Raw genomic sequence first — 15,796 nt, forward strand, 5'->3', positions numbered from 1 at the left:
TCACCCGAGCATGACTGGTATCAAGGACTGAAGAATTCACAATTCACCAAAGATTGAGTAAAGATTTAAAGCCAAGATAGTGGTAGTAAGGTAAACATTAACATTTCTGTAAAGCCTTCTTGACTCAACATTCAAAGTCAATCAGAAAGGTTTATTCTAGTGGACATAATAACATATTTTAGAATCTCAAAGATGCGATGTCCTAGAAGTGTGACTGTGTAGAGGTAGTAATTGCTGACCAACTAGCAATATACCTGTCAGTGGGGTTGTATTACTTCAGCCACAGTGGCAAAATCCTGATGAGTGGAGCTGTGTCCAAAGAGTCGCCCAATGTATCTATCATGGACTCTACTCCCATGCCTTGGATCCCATTGGCCTATTACTCATATGGGGAAGGCATAGTAGAAAATACTGCAAACACATCTGCTGAGAGACTGGAAAAAGAACATTTACATGTTTAAAGATGTAGTCCAACAGCACCTCATTTGTCACTGAACATTAATTTATTATGGATCAAACATATGTTTTATTTTCTAAGTTCCTTTTCTTTGCATTCCTTCCTATTGCCCTGTTATCTCTTCCCAGGTCCTGATGCGGTCCGGTTGGTGAACGGCGCCTCTCTCTGCTCTGGGAGAGTGGAGGTCAGGCACAATGGTGTGTGGGGGGCCGTGTGTGACGACGCCTGGGGTCAGGAGGACGCGTCGGTGGTCTGCAGACAGCTTGTATGTGGAGCTGTGCAAAGCTATCAGTATAAGTCATCATTCGGGATCAGCGCTTTGCCAGTTCTGATGAGTAATGTCCAATGCCAAGGAGATGAGTCTGCCCTGTGGAAGTGTGCCCAGCGAGGCTGGGGTGTCAATACCTGTCCAGCGGGGAGGAATGCTGGAGTGACCTGTACAGGTAAGAGGTGGAACCTGTGTGTAAAACACAAGCTTCATTGCATAATGAAGACATGAGTCACTTCAGTCAAAATATAAAGTGACCTTGGACAGACAGCATTGCATCAGGTGCGGGTGGATGAACCATTAATGCCCTAGATTAAATAATTAAGACACAAATTCACTCTGGAATCTGGGGTGAACTTACAAACCCCCTTCCTGTCTGTGTGCTTGCTGCTTGCTCCTGCTCTCTGTATCTTTCCAAACTTTATGTCTCCTTTGGGGAAGGAGGGTTTCACAAGTCAATCGCTGCCCAGTGTTAAGCCACCTAGAAGCCGGCGTTGTGATTTTTCTTGCCTAAAATTACTGAGGCTTTTTTTTAATTTTAAGTGCTTAGCAATGATCCTATTACTTATCAATAATCTTCACTACCCTGAACTCTAGTCTTCCCCATCACAGTCCCATTCTATCCACCCATTCCTCCATCCCTGCCTCCATCCTTCCATTCGTCCCTCCTTCCATCCCTCCCTCCCTCTGTCCATCAATACCCCCCTCCTTCCATCCATCCTACCTTCCCTCCATCCTTCCATCCATCCTCATGTCTGTCCCTCCCACTCTCCATTCTTCCCTCCCTCCCTCTCTCCTTACCTCCACCTTCCCCTCCATCTCGCCTTCATTTTCTTTCGCATCTCTATTAGCTTGGCACTTGCAGGGCGTAGTTTAAAGGAAGAGGGAGGATACAGACATGAGGGAGAGTATTTCCAAATGAAGCAATTTATAAAAATCTTTTGATATATCCTAGACGGTTTGGATTTGCATTTCTTGTAATGAATTCGCTTGAAAATGAATAGCTTGGAAATTAATAATTTGTTGAAAAGTCAGAAAAATGTAAAGTAATAGTACACACCCAACAGAACCAATTGCATATCTTTTTACTACTGCCCAGGTTCTGAGGATACTAGGTTACCACATTGTGACCTACTGGGCTGTCTTGTCCCAGCTGGGCCGGCTCAGGGCCCAGAACCTCACTGCAGACACCCCGGGCGGGAGAGGGCAGCACCGGCACAGCAGCGTAAATCAAGCCTCGGGATTTATGGGCCATTTTCGATCCCATCACTCTTCCCCATCTTTAAAACAGAGCAACCTCATACACCCTGAGTGTTGAGTGGTGGCAAAGAAAGAAATACACGCAATGATGCAACGAGCTGCATCATTGCTGTGTTTGCTGTGGAGCGCCCATTCCAAAAGAATGGGACTACTGAGCATATTGGCACAGAACAGAGTGCACCCTGACAGGGAAAGGGGCGAGTTGGGGCATAGCTATCAATCGTGCAGCATTTGCATTAGCACCAGGGCCCAGGTGTGTGAGTGCTCTCTGGAATTAGCTACCTATACTGGGGACCCATTTTCCATTCTTGCATTAGAGGCAGTGGTACACTTTCTATGCCACTGAGAGTACGCCCTACCAGGGCTTTAAGTGGGATTAAAAATAAGCATTGGTATAGCCAATAAATTTCACCTTTGGGACCTTATAAGTATTTAGCTATGCAGCACAATTTCCTTAGTGCAACAACATCAACTGTTGCATGGATAAACACTTATAAGATTCCAAAGGCGAGACCTTTTGGCTATGCCAATGCTTGTTTGTTTTAGGAGGGGTAGGACAATAAACTCAACATGGGGGGCAAAGAGACTCAGCTTAGTCTCAAAGTGATATACTTCTGTGATTCCAGTGACTTCAGCTTCTTCCCCCTTCCTCCTTCCCCTGCTACTGGTTGGCCATTCCTACTGTTGAGTACCTGGGTTTTGGGGTCCTCAAATCACTGACTGTTCCCTGCAGCTCTCAAGCATCTCTCTGCCTCCCTCCCTGGCTTCTGCAATCCTGCATTTCCTGTTTCAGTGGGCATATCCTCGAACCAGGAATCAGATTCACTATTTTTCAATGCGTCGCTATTTTCAAGAGATTTGGTAACCACAAAGAACAATTTCCTATTTCGCAAAGCGACTTGTTTCCAAGTTGCAATTTGATACCTGCTTGGTTTTTCAATGCTGTTTTGCAATTTCCTAACTGGGATTGGCTAAAAATCGCAATTAGGAAAATTGCAAAACAGATTTTTCATATATCTAGCCCTCAAATTCCACTGCAGATTGAACAGAGGTTTCCAACTGTAACATTAGTGTTAAATTTATTTCAATGTGCAAAGTTAACCATTATACTTCACACAGTAAAACACAGAAAGCTAAACATATACAGTTCAAGTCTAAGACTGCAATCAAAGGAATAGGAAAAACTTTATTGCCATAGATACTCGCTAAAGTATCCAAACTCGGCCACATTGTTGTTTGCTGGCCATAGTGCTCCTACTGGCCGTATTACAGATGTGGGACATTTTCTACTGCAGGTGTTGAATGAATGAGGTTTAAAGACAGCTGTGAGGGATTGTTACCTTGCCAATGCATGGCTGTGCCCTCCTTTAATGATGGCCAATGTCCTGGTGTGGGCCAACGCCTCATATAGCCTTGGGGTGCTTCTTTTTGTCTTTATTTTAGCTGCAGTTCTAATATCGCGGTTGCCACATGGTCACTGGTAAGACATATAGCTTGTCACCACCCCACGTTGGCCTTTGTTGTAACTTCAAATAGTCTTAGGATCTTGATCACCTGTATATTTAGACATCTGTGTTCTGGATCAGCGATTAAACCCAGATAAGTTGACTGGGGGTGAGTACTTGCAATGTTCAACACTCCGTCCATCATCCCCTTTGGTTTTGCTTTCTTCGCCCTGAGTTGGCAGGGTATGCCCAGACGTGGGTCCCTTGCTCACTTTGTCACTGGATTCAAACTAGCCTGGCTGATGATGGCTGATTGGCCAGAAACCGGTCCAAGGATGCTTGTTTCCAGTCCAGAGAAGACATGCTGGACTGGTCCCATGAGGCACAGGGTCAGACTGATTTGCATATAGCCATGTCTGAACTGGGGTGGTAGAGTGAGCTAAAGAATGATGATGGATTAAACCCAGATCAGTTGACTGGAGGTGAGTGCTTGCAATGTTCAACACTAAGCCCATCATCCCCTTTGGTTTTCCCTGGATCAGGGACTGACAGCATGATGGACGAGCAGTGTGCCTGAGAGCTTTAATCGATTCAGAAAAGGGGGTGGTGATGAACAGAGTGTCTGAATTAAGCAGACCACTCTTACCCAGTCCAAAGATCAGGGCTTGATCCATCACCGTTATTTAGCTCACTGCCCCATCCCAGCTCAGAACCTGGCTATATGCAAATTAGTCTGTCCCTGGCCCAGTGCATCATGGGAACAGGGCAGACCAAACTACCAAGTCAATTCTTCACCAGAAAGGATACAAGCTACCGGGGACCGGTTTCTGGCATTTCAGCCTCGTCGGCCCGGCTTGCTTGAATCCTGATGGAGCAGTGAGCAAGGGACTCATGTCTGAGTATACCCTGCCACACCTATAGTGGCCAAAAACGATTCAGGAAAGGGGGTGGTGATGAACAGAGTGTCTGAATTAAGCAGACCACTCTTACCCAGTCCAAAGATCAGGGCTTGATCCATCACCGTTATTTAGCTCACTGCCCCATCCCAGCTCAGAACCTGGCTATATGCAAATTAGTCTGTCCCTGGCCAAGTGCATCATGGGAACAGGGCAGACCAAACTACCAAGCCAATTCTTCACCAGAAAGGATACAAGCTACCGGGGACCGGTTTCTGGCATTTCAGCCTCGTCGGCCCGGCTTGCTTGAATCCTGATGGAGCAGTGAGCAAGGGACTCATGTCTGAGTATACCCTGCCACACCTATAGTGGCCAAAAACGATTCAGAAAAGGGGGTGGTGATGAACAGAGTGTCTGAATTAAGCAGACCACTCTTACCCAGTCCAAAGATCAGGGCTTGATCCATCACCGTTATTTAGCTCACTGCCCCATCCCAGCTCAGAACCTGGCTATATGCAAATTAGTCTGTCCCTGGCCCAGTGCATCATGGGAACAGGGCAGACCAAACTACCAAGCCAATTCTTCACCAGAAAGGATACAAGCTACCGGGGACCGGTTTCTGGCATTTCAGCCTCGTCGGCCCGGCTTGCTTGAATCCTGATGGAGCAGTGAGCAAGGGACTCATGTCTGAGTATACCCTGCCACACCTATAGTGGCCAAAAACGATTCAGAAAAGGGGTGGTGATGAACAGAGTGTCTGAATTAAGCAGACTACTCTTACCCAGTCCAAAGATCAGGGCTTGATCCATCACCGTTATTTAGCTCACTGCCCCATCCCAGCTCAGAACCTGGCTATATGCAAATTAGTCTGTCCCTGGCCCAGTGCATCATGGGAACAGGGCAGACCAAACTACCAAGCCAATTCTTCACCAGAAAGGATACAAGCTACCGGGGACCGGTTTCTGGCATTTCTGGCATTTCAGCCTCGTCGGCCCGGCTTGCTTGAATCCTGATGGAGCAGTGAGCACGGGACTCATGTCTGAGTATACCCTGCCACACCTATAGTGGCCAAAAACGATTCAGCTTCTTTCATCCTTTGAGCAGCTTGCTGGAGAATGACAGCATCTTTAATCCTTCGAGCGGCTTGGTTTGAGAATGACAGCATCTTTAATCCTTCCAGTGGCTTGGTTTGAGAAGTGCAGCATCTCCTTATAAAGAACGGTGATGGATTAAACCCAGATCTGTTGACTGGGTGTGAGTGTTTGCTTGATTCAGATGCTCCGTCCATCACCACCCCCTTTTGTACCGCTTTTGGCCACCATAAGTGTGGCAGGGTATGCTCAGACGTGAGTCCCTTGCTCACTTTGCTACTGGATTCAAGCAAGCCGGGCTGAAGACGGCTGGAATGCCAGAAACCGGTCCTCGGAAGCTTGTTTCTGGTCCATGGAAGACATGGCTTGGCAGTTCGGGCTGGACTGTTCCCATGAGGCACAGGGCTAGACTGATTTGCATATAGCCATGTCTGAACTGGGGTGGCAGAGTGGGCTAAAGAACGGTGATGGATTAAACCCTGATCTTTTGACTGGGTGTGAGTGTTTGATTGATTCAGATGCTCCGTCCATCACCACCCCCTTTTGTACCGCTTATATTTGCTTAGCATCTTTCATCCTTCCAGTGGCTTGGCTGAGAGCTCCACACAGTATCTTTCATTTTTCCTGTGGCTTAGTTGGAGAATGGCAGCATCTTTCATTCTTCGAGATGTTTAGCTGTAGAATGGCAGCATCTTTCATCCTTCCAGGGTCCTGGCTGAGAACTCCAGACAGCATATTTCATCAGTTGAATGCTGGGCTGGAGAATGGCAGCATCTTTCATCCTTCGAGCAGCTTGGCTGAGGTCGCAATGCAGCATCTTTCATCCTTCGAACGGCTTCATTGAGATCGCAATGCAGCATCTTTCATCCTTCGAGTGGCTTGCCTGAGATCTCCACACAGTAGATCTCATCCTTTGAGCGGTTTGGCTGAAGACTAGCAGCATGTTTCATCCTTCGACCAGCTTGGCTGGAGACTGGCAGCATCTTTCAGCTTTCGAGTGGCTTGGCTGGAGACTGGCAGCATCTTTCATCCTTTGAATGGCTTGGCTGGAGAATAGCAGCATCATTCATCCTCCAAGTGGCTTGGCTGAGACCTCTGCGCAGCATATTTCATCCTTCAACCAGGTTGGATGGAGAATGGCAGTGTGTTTCATACTTCGAGTGGCTTGGCTGAGAGGTGCATGCAGCATCTTTCATTCTTCGAGTTGCTTCACTGGAGAATCGCAACATCTTTCATCCTTCGAGTGGCTTGGCTGAGAGCTCGACGCAGCATCTTTCATCCTTCGAGTGGCTTGGCTTAAGAATGACAACATCTTTCATCCTTTGAGCGGCTTGGCTGAGAGGTCCGCGCACCATCTTTCATCCTTCCAGCAGTTTGTCTGAGAGATCCATGCAGCACCTTTCATCCTTCCAGCGGCTTGGCTGGAGAATGGCCGCATCTTTCATCCTTCCAGTGGCTTTGTTGGAGAATGGTAGCATCTTTCATCCTTCGACAGGCTTGGATGGAGAATGGCAGCATCTTCATCCTACGAGCGGCTTGTCTGAAGAATGGCAGTGTAGGAGAGTAGGATCTGCTTCTTATGGTTACCCCCAATTTCTGCTGATGTATCACTGTTTTTGACTTAGATTAACTGTGATCCTGCTATTCAGGACCCAAGTCTAGCTGTTTATCCTCTAAATTGATTGCATGTACTTTAGTTACACTCCAGATTGGATTCTGGGGTACCCTTATAAGTCCCCAGTATATGGTATACTATGTACCCAGGGCCTGGGTAAACCAGAGGCCTTCCAGGGACTGCTGCAGGTATTATGCCACCCCTGAGACACCATTCAAAATTGCACCACAGGTCTGCTACTGCAGCCTGTGTAAGGTGGTGCATGCACCCCTTACTTAGAGAGTGGTTCACTATATTTATTCTAAATCACTGCACATATAAACCTATCAGTCACCCCTATGGCAGGCCTTACAAATGCTGAAGACAGGGTGCTGAGATTTGTGTGAGAGGGTGCCCATGCATGAGCAAAGCCTCTCTGCAGCCTTCGGAACCTATTTTCCGGGGTTGTTTGTGATGCAGCAACCATATACCCTTAAGGCATTATAACATAACGGTAAATGGTAACTTTAAAATGGCTGCTTAGAAACATTTTGTGTTTGGTGTCAAACACCTTGGAATCATACCTCTGAACCAGTAACTGGTGGGGGAAATATTATTCCACCCTTCTAGAGGGACTTATGTGCAACACCGGGCAACTCGGAACCAGCTTTCTCGACTGCGACATCACAAAATTTATGCTGCCTGCCACAGACATGAGTTGCCCTCCTGCTGCTGAGCCACGCTCAAGTAGGGGAAGGGTTTCCTGTCACAGGGAGGTGTGACCACCTCTCAGACAGGCTTTAGTGTATTGGGGCTAGGTGGGTGCATTCTGAGAGTGCTTTGAAGTCTGCACTGGGGAGGTCCCTGTGCATAGTCCAGCTCAAACCGGTTGCAGGAGCCATTTGCTCCTGCTCTGGCATGAAACTAAACAAAGGAATTGGGTGTAGCCACCCCTCTGTCCTGACCTTACCCATAGGTGGGACCCCAGAGTTTGTCCCACCCCTTCCTTGGGTATAAACTAGGAACCCCTGAATACAGGACTTAAGATTTTACCTGGAATAGACTCTGCTACAGAAACCAAGTATTTTGAAGATCTACACTATGCTGGATGACTGAAGAATCTCCCTTGGCGTGAAGAAATTACTCCCCTGCAAGGCAGTTACCTTTAACACATCTGACTGGTTTGCATCTCCCGAGCTCCTGAAGACTCTGAAGATTTCTACAACACAGTAGGTGGGTTCCCAAGGTCTCTGAGGCCGATCTGCTCCCTCAGCATTTCTGAGACCAGTATTCTTAGCGGGGACTGGGCAACCGTAACCCCTGTGCACTGCGTACTATTGCAGCAGCATATGCTTTTTGGAAATCCCTGCGGCTGCGCTCAGGGCTACGTGTAGTCCTGAGCCTAAGCAGTATTTCCACTGAAGACTTCCGGCCTACACTCCACGAGTGTTCTGTGGGCAGGTATTTCATGATTCAGCTCAAGGTCTTCTAGCGATCCTTGGTCCCTGTGAAGGTAACTTTGACTTTCCTTGGACTTTCCTGGTTGCTCCATATGTACCCTGACTCTCCATTGCTTGAAGAGTCCCCATGACCTTGGCGGTCCTCACCGAAGCTGAATTCCTCTGCCCGCATCGGTTGCTGTTGCCAAAGCTTGTTGTTGTGCGATCCGGACACTGACCCCCTCAGCACTCAACATCCTACGTGGGATAGCTCACCTCCACCTGTTTTTGCCATTGCGCAACATTCCGTCCATCATCTTGTGTGTTTTGCTGTTCACCCTATGTGGGAAGGGTATGCCCAGACGTGGGTCCCTTGCTCACTCAGCCACTGGAGTCAAGCTATCCTGGCTGAAGACGGCTGATAGCCAGAAACCGGTCCTAGGATGCTTGATTCCGGTCCGGGGAAGACATGGCTTGGCAGTTCGGGCTGGACTGTTCCCATGAGGCACAGGGTCAAGACTGATTTACCTATGGCCATGTCTGAACTGGGGTGGCTTGGTGAGCAAAATAACGATGGATTAAACCCAGATCTGTGACTGGGGGTGAATGTTTTACCATTGCGCAACATTCCGTCCATCATCTTGTGTGTTTTGATAGCTCACCTCCAGACATTGGTCATCATCGATGTCTCCTGGTCCCCGTGGCTGCAAAGTCAAGCATCCCATCTTCTCACCTGAAGCACCCGACATCGTGGGCATTCGTCTTTCTTACACCTGGTCACACTGAAGTGACCCAGAGTCTGTCCCTTCTGCTTTCAGTTTCAAGTTCTTCTCACCTCGGATCCAGGCTTGGATTCCACTGGACACTTTTCATCGTCCCGACAGCAGCACTTTTCCGCATCACTTCATTGAAAACAACAAAGGTTTCCAACATCACTTGACCCCTATGCACCCAGCTCCTCTGGGATAGGTAAAACGGGTATCCCGGTACTCTCAAGAGTGCTGGCCTTAGAACCTTTTATGTTTGAAAGGGTTTGATAAAAGTCCTCTCCGAAGTGTCCTTAATCCTTAAAATTCCAAACCCAACTTTCTCATAGGATTGTACGGAGCTCGTGTCTGTGTTCACACTCTGCACCCATCCTCCATGGGTCCCCTGTGTCACTACTTTGGGTGGGCCCTTGGGGTCCCAGTGATTCCACGCGCTCTAGGCACTGTGTCTAGTTAAGTTGTGTTTGTTTTACCTCTTTCTTAGTATATGGTTTAGTCTCCCCTGGAGCCTGCTGTGTATTGTGATATTTACTGTCGTTCTAGTGATTTAATATTGTGCGCTTTGTGCTCTAATCTCATAAAGAGGTTAGTAGAGAGTGTTTAGTAAAAAGTACATATTTTGTATATATCTATTGTGTGGTTCTCCTTTCATTTGGTCATTCAGGAGGTTCTGATGTGGTAAAAGAAGCTGCTTTACATTCCTTTGAGACTTTGCCTGAAGGCTGCTCTCAATAGCTACCACTAGGATAGCTAACAATAAAGGTTGGCTTTAAACTAATCTTCAATAAGGGTTGTTTGGACTGGTACAAGGTGCCCACTTTAATTATTTGACAGCTTATACCAGGCCAAATTCCTAAAGGCAGCATCTTTCATCGTTTCAGGTGCTTGGTTGGAGGTTGTTAAAATCTTTCATCCTTCCAGTGGCTTGGTTGGAGAATGGTAGCATCTTTCATAATTCAAGTGGTTTGACTGGAGAATGGCAGCATCTTTCATAATTGAAGTGGTTTGACTGGAGAATGGCAGCATCTTTCATAATTCAAGTGGTTTGACTGGAGAATGGCTGCATCTTTTATCCTTCAAGCGGCTTGGTTGGAGAATGGCTGCATCTTTCATCCTTCAAGTGGCTTGCCTGGAGAATGATGGCGTCATTCATTCTTTGAGCAGATTTGCTGGAGAATGGCAGTTTATTTCATGCTTCGACTGGCTTGACAGAGAGCTCCACGCAGCATCTTTCATCCTTCGAACGGGTTGGCTGGAAAATGGCAGCATCTTTCATCCTTGGAGTGGCTTCACTGGAGGATTGCAGCATCTTTCATTCTTCAAGTGGCTTGGCTGGAGAATGGCAGCATTGTTCATCCTTGGAGTAGCTTGGCTGGAAAATGGCAACATCTTTCACCCTTCGAGCAACTTGGCTGATAGCACAACGCAGCATCTTTCCTCCTTTGAGCAACTTGGCTGGATAATGGCAGCATATTCGATCCTTTGAGTGGCTTGGCTGAGGAATGGAAGCCACTTTCTTCCTTTGAGTGGCTTCGCTGGAGATTGGTAGCATCTTTCATCCTTTGAGCAGCTTTGCCGGAGAATGCCAGAATTTCATGCTTTGAGTGGCTTGGCAGCGAGCTCCATGCAGCATCTTTCATCCTTTGAATGGCTTGGCTGGAGCATGGCAGCACCCTTCATCCTCCCAGTGGCTTGGCTGGAGAATGGAAGCATCTTTAATCCTTTCAGCAGCTTAACCATAGAATTGTAGCATCGTTTCATCCTTCCAGTGGCTTGGTTGGAGAATGGCAGCACCTGTCATCCTTCCAGTTGCTTGTCTGGAGAATGGCAGCATCTTTCATCCATCGAGCAGCTTGGCTGGAGAATAGCAGATTTTATCATTCTTTGAGCGGTTTGGCTGGAGAATGGCAGCATCTTTTATCCTTCCAGTGGCTTGGCTGGAGAAGGCAGCATCTTTTTTCCTTCTAGTGGCTTGGTTGGAGAATGGCAGCATCTTTCATCATTTGAGCGGCTTGTCTGGAAAATGGCAGCACCTTTCATTCTTCGAGTGGCTTGACTGCAGAATGGCAGCATCTTTCATCCTTCCAGAGTCTTGGCTGGGAACTCCACGCAGCATCTTTCATCCTTTGAATGGCTTTGCTGGAAAATGGTAGCATCTTCATCCTTCAAGCGGCTTAGTTAAGAGCTTCATGCAGCATCTTTTATCTAGGGGTGGTCGGAATTTGCTTAGTCGTGCTACGCAAATCTCCACGAAAAGGTAAAAAATCTCTGCAAGCCCGCAAACATTCCGCGAACACGTGGAATTTCTTGTTCCGCCTACATGTGATGCTTTTTTCCTGTCTCGAATGCTGTTTGCGTGCTCGGGGAGAAATATCTCGCGAACACGCATTTTGCTAGCACAAAGAAGCAAAAAATTCCACTAAGTTGCGGATTGCGGAATTTTCGGCAATTCTGCGTTCTCGACGGAATGCCAAATTACCCAAATTCTGCAAATACCCGAACGGGATTTACTGCCCATGCCTACTTTTATCTTTCAACTGGCTTGGCTGGAGAATGGCAGTATCTTTCATCTTTTCAGCGGTTTCGCTGCAGAATGGCAGAATCTTTCATCGTTCGAGTGGCTTGCCTGGAGACTGGCATCATCTTTCATCCTTTGAGCGGCTTGGCTGGAGAATGGCAGTATATTTCATCCTTCAAGGGGCTTGGCTGGAGACTGGTAACATCTTTCATCCTTTGAGCGGCTTGGCTGGAGAATGGCAGCATCTTTATTCCTTTGAGTGGCTTGTCTGGAGTCTGGCAGCATCTTTCATCCTTCCCTTGACTTGGCTGGAGAATCGCAGCATCTTTTATCCGTCGAGTGGCTTGGCTGGAGAAAATGACAACATCTTTCATCCTTCGAGTGGCTTGGCTGAGAGCTCCATGCAGGATCTTTCATACTTTGAGCTGCTTGGCTGGAGAAAATGACAGCATCTTTCATCCTTTGAGCAGCTTGGGTGGAGAATGACAGCATCTTTCTTCCTTCAACGGGCTTGTCTGGAGAATGGCAGCATCTTTCATCATTCAAGTGGCTTGGTTAGAGAATGGCAGCATCTTTCATCCTTTGAGTGGCTTATCTAGTAAATGGCAGTATCTTTAATTTTTCGAGTGGCTAGGCTGTAGAATGGCAGCATCTGTCATTGTTATATGGTCTTGGTTGAGAGCTCCACGCAGCATCTTTCATCCTTTTATGGCTTGGCTGGAGAATGATTACATCTTTCATCCTTCAAGCATCTTGGCTGAGAGCTCCATGCAGCATCTTTCATCCTTCGAGTGGCTCGGCTGGAGACTGGCTGAATCTTTCATCCTTTGAGCAGCTTGGCTGAAAGCTCACCGCAGCATCTTTCATCCTTTGGGCGGCTTGGCTGGTTAATGGCAATATCTTTCATCCTTCAAGAGGCTTGGCTGGAGAATGGCAACATCTTACTTCCTGTGAGAGAGCTCCATGCAGCATCTTTCATCCTTCAAGGGGCTTGGCTGGAGACTGGTACATTTTTCATCCTTCCAGTGTCTGGGCTGGAGAATGGCAGCATCTTTAATCCTTTGAGTGGCTTGGCTGGAGACTGCCAACTCTATATTTTCTCCTTTGAGTGGCTTGTCTGGAGTCTGGCAGCATCTTTCATCCTTCCCATAACTTGGCTGGAGAATCGCATCTTTTATCCGTCGAGTGGCTTGGCTGGAGAAAATGACAGCATCTTTCATCCTCCATGTGGCTTGGCTGAGAGCTCCATGCAGGATCTTTCATACTTTGAGCTGCTTGGCTGGAGAAAATGACAGCATCTTTCATCCTCCGTGTGGCTTGGCTGAGAGCTCCATGCAGGATCTTTCATACTTTGAGCTGCTTGGCTGGAGAAAATGACAGCATCTTTCATCCTCCGTGTGGCTTGGCTGAGAGCTCCATGCAGGATCTTTCATACTTTGAGCTGCTTGGCTGGAGAAAATGACAGCATCTTTCATCCTTCGAGTGGCTTGGGTGGAGAATGGCAGCATCTTTCTTCCTTCGACGGGCTTCTCTGGAGAATGGCAGCATCTTTCGTTCTTCAAGTGGTTTGGATGGAGAATGGCAGCATCTTTCATCCTTCGAGCAGCTTGGCTAAGAGCTCCTTACAGCATCTTTCATTCTTCAAGCGGCTTGGCTGGAGAATTGCAACATCTTTTATTCTTTGAGCGGCTTGGCTGAGAGCTCTGGCATCATCTTTCAGCCTTCAAATGGCTTGGCTGGAGACTGGCATTTTTCATTCTTCAAGGGTCTTGGCTGGAGAATGGCAGCATCTTTCATCCTTCCAGTACCTTGGCTTTTTTTCCAGACTTGTTTTTATTCCCCTGTGCCTCTTGCCCAGATTTGTTTTTATTCCTCTGTGCCAATACTTGTTTTCTTGCCTAAACTTGTTTTTCCTTCCTGTGCCCAGTTCTCCTGCGGCCCCTGCCCATTTTTCCTGCCACTGCGTCCCCGTGGTCCGCCCCACTGCAATCACATTTGTCGCCCCGCTACTGCGTCCCAGCTGCTCCTTCCTCCCACATCCCCTCATATGGAGGCTGCACAGCGGTGAAAGGAGCAAACTCTGACCCTGCTCGCATGCAGGTCGCTCCCCATGCTGCTGCACAGCTCTGCCTGGAATGTTTTTGCCTAATCTTGTATTTTCCCCTGTGCCTAACTTGCTTTCTTGCCCAGACTAGTTTTTTTCCCCTGTGCCTGCACTTGCTTTCTTGCCCAGACTTATTTTTATTACTCTGTGCCTGTACTTGTTTTCTTGCTTAAACTTGTTTTTCCTTCCTGTACCCAGTTCTCCCCGTGCCTCCCCCGTTTTCCCACCATTGCGTCCTCGAGGCCCGCTCCCGCAATCCCATTCGCCGCCCCGCTCCCACCTCCCACCTCCCAGCTGCTCCTCCCTGCCACATCCCCTCATATGGAGGCCGCGCAGCGGCCTCGCTGCTGACGCACGGAAGGTGCGCCTAAGGTAAGACCACGCGTAAGCCAAGATGCCCAACACCGCTACGATGCTAGAACCCTCCACCACTCAACACCGGATGATCACACACCTGCTTCCTGGCTGCCCCAAAGCGCACCCATGGACCTTTCACCTGCGGAACTGCAGCTTCACAAGCATCCGCCCCACAATGCTGCCGACCAGGAAAGAACCAAATCACCTCAGTTGCATCCTTCTCAACACCCGCTCTGCCTGCAAATAACACGCCCTAGAACTCTGGGACCTACTCGACTCAACCTCCCCAGACGTCGCCTTCCTGACAGAGACCTGGCTGAACCCTACCTTGGCACCCGACATAGCCATGGCCATCCTGGAAGGCTACAAGATCCCCCACAGAGACCGCTCCAACGGAGCAGGAGGAGGAATCCCCATCGTCCACAGGAACACTCTCAGAGTATCGACCAATATGGAAAACATCCTCAGCACCGCCGAACACCTGCACTTCCAGTTCCACACGACTCCAAAACCACCCTCAGAGGAACCCTCATCTACAGACCCACCGGACCCCGACCACAGTTCAGCAACTCCATCGCCGATTTTGTCAGCACACATGCCCTCGCCTCCACAGACTACATCCTCCTCAGGGACCTGAACTTCCACCTCGAGAACAACAATGAAACCAACTCCACCACCCTGACCGACAACCTAGCCAACCTCGAAATCAGACAACACCCACCCACTCCACCGGTCACATGCTTGACCCCATCTTCTCTGCAAGCCCACACGTCTCCTTCAGCCACACCACCGAACTCCACTAGACCGACCATTGCTGCATCTATTTCACCTTCAAGAAACCCACCATGCACCACCGCTCCCAACAGATGCCTCACTGCTGCTGGAGCAAAATCACTGAATACCAGCAAACCCCCACCCTCATCCAGAGCCTATCCGCTGACCCCACCGATCCTGACACTGCCGCCCGCAATCTTAGACAGTGGATCAATGACTGCGTCAACACCCTCGCCCCAATCAAGAAACCTTCCAACAGTCACACCAACAAGAAAGCCAACGGGTTCACTGAAGACCTCCGGGCCTCAAAGCAAACCTGCCAAATGCAGTAGAAGATCTGACTCTGTGAACGAACACCGGACAGCCATGCAGCCCACAAGAATGCCACCCGCAGACACCATCACCTCATCAGATCCGCCAAAAAGGCCTCCTTCAAAAACCACCTAGACAGCAACGCGCACAACAGCAAAGAGCTCTTCAACATCGTGAAGGGACTCTCCAACGCCAGCTCCAACACCAACGACATCCCACCCTCGCAAAAGACCTGTGCGACTCACTGGCTACCTTCTTCCACTGCAAGGTCGCAGACATCCACGACCGCCCCGACAACCACTGAGACCTCCGCCCCCATGACCACCATCCACACCAACCGCCTGCTCTGCAGTACCGAAATCAACAATGACGACACCATCAAGATCATGAACACCATCCACTCCGGATCTCCGTCAGACCCATGCCCACCCCACATCTTCAACGAAGCCAGCACATCCATCGCACCCCATCTGCGGAAAGTCATCAACACCTCCTTCTAGAAAGCAACCTTCCC

The 15,796-nt window shown here is 48.6% G+C and overlaps 1 protein-coding gene across 1 annotated transcript in view; it reads left to right on the forward strand.

The window, feature by feature from the left end:
• The window catches only part of LOC144762176 (CD5 antigen-like), a 71,494-nt gene that overhangs the window by 7,148 nt on the left and 48,550 nt on the right, over positions 1 to 15,796 (forward strand). Inside the window, exon 3 of the mRNA XM_078647335.1 lies at positions 586 to 900. Coding sequence (XP_078503461.1) covers positions 586 to 900 — 315 coding nt within the window. The remainder of the gene's footprint in view (positions 1 to 585; positions 901 to 15,796) is intronic.

This window comes from Lissotriton helveticus, chromosome 6 (genome assembly GCF_964261635.1).
Source record: "Lissotriton helveticus chromosome 6, aLisHel1.1, whole genome shotgun sequence".
Taxonomy (NCBI): domain Eukaryota; kingdom Metazoa; phylum Chordata; class Amphibia; order Caudata; family Salamandridae; genus Lissotriton; species Lissotriton helveticus.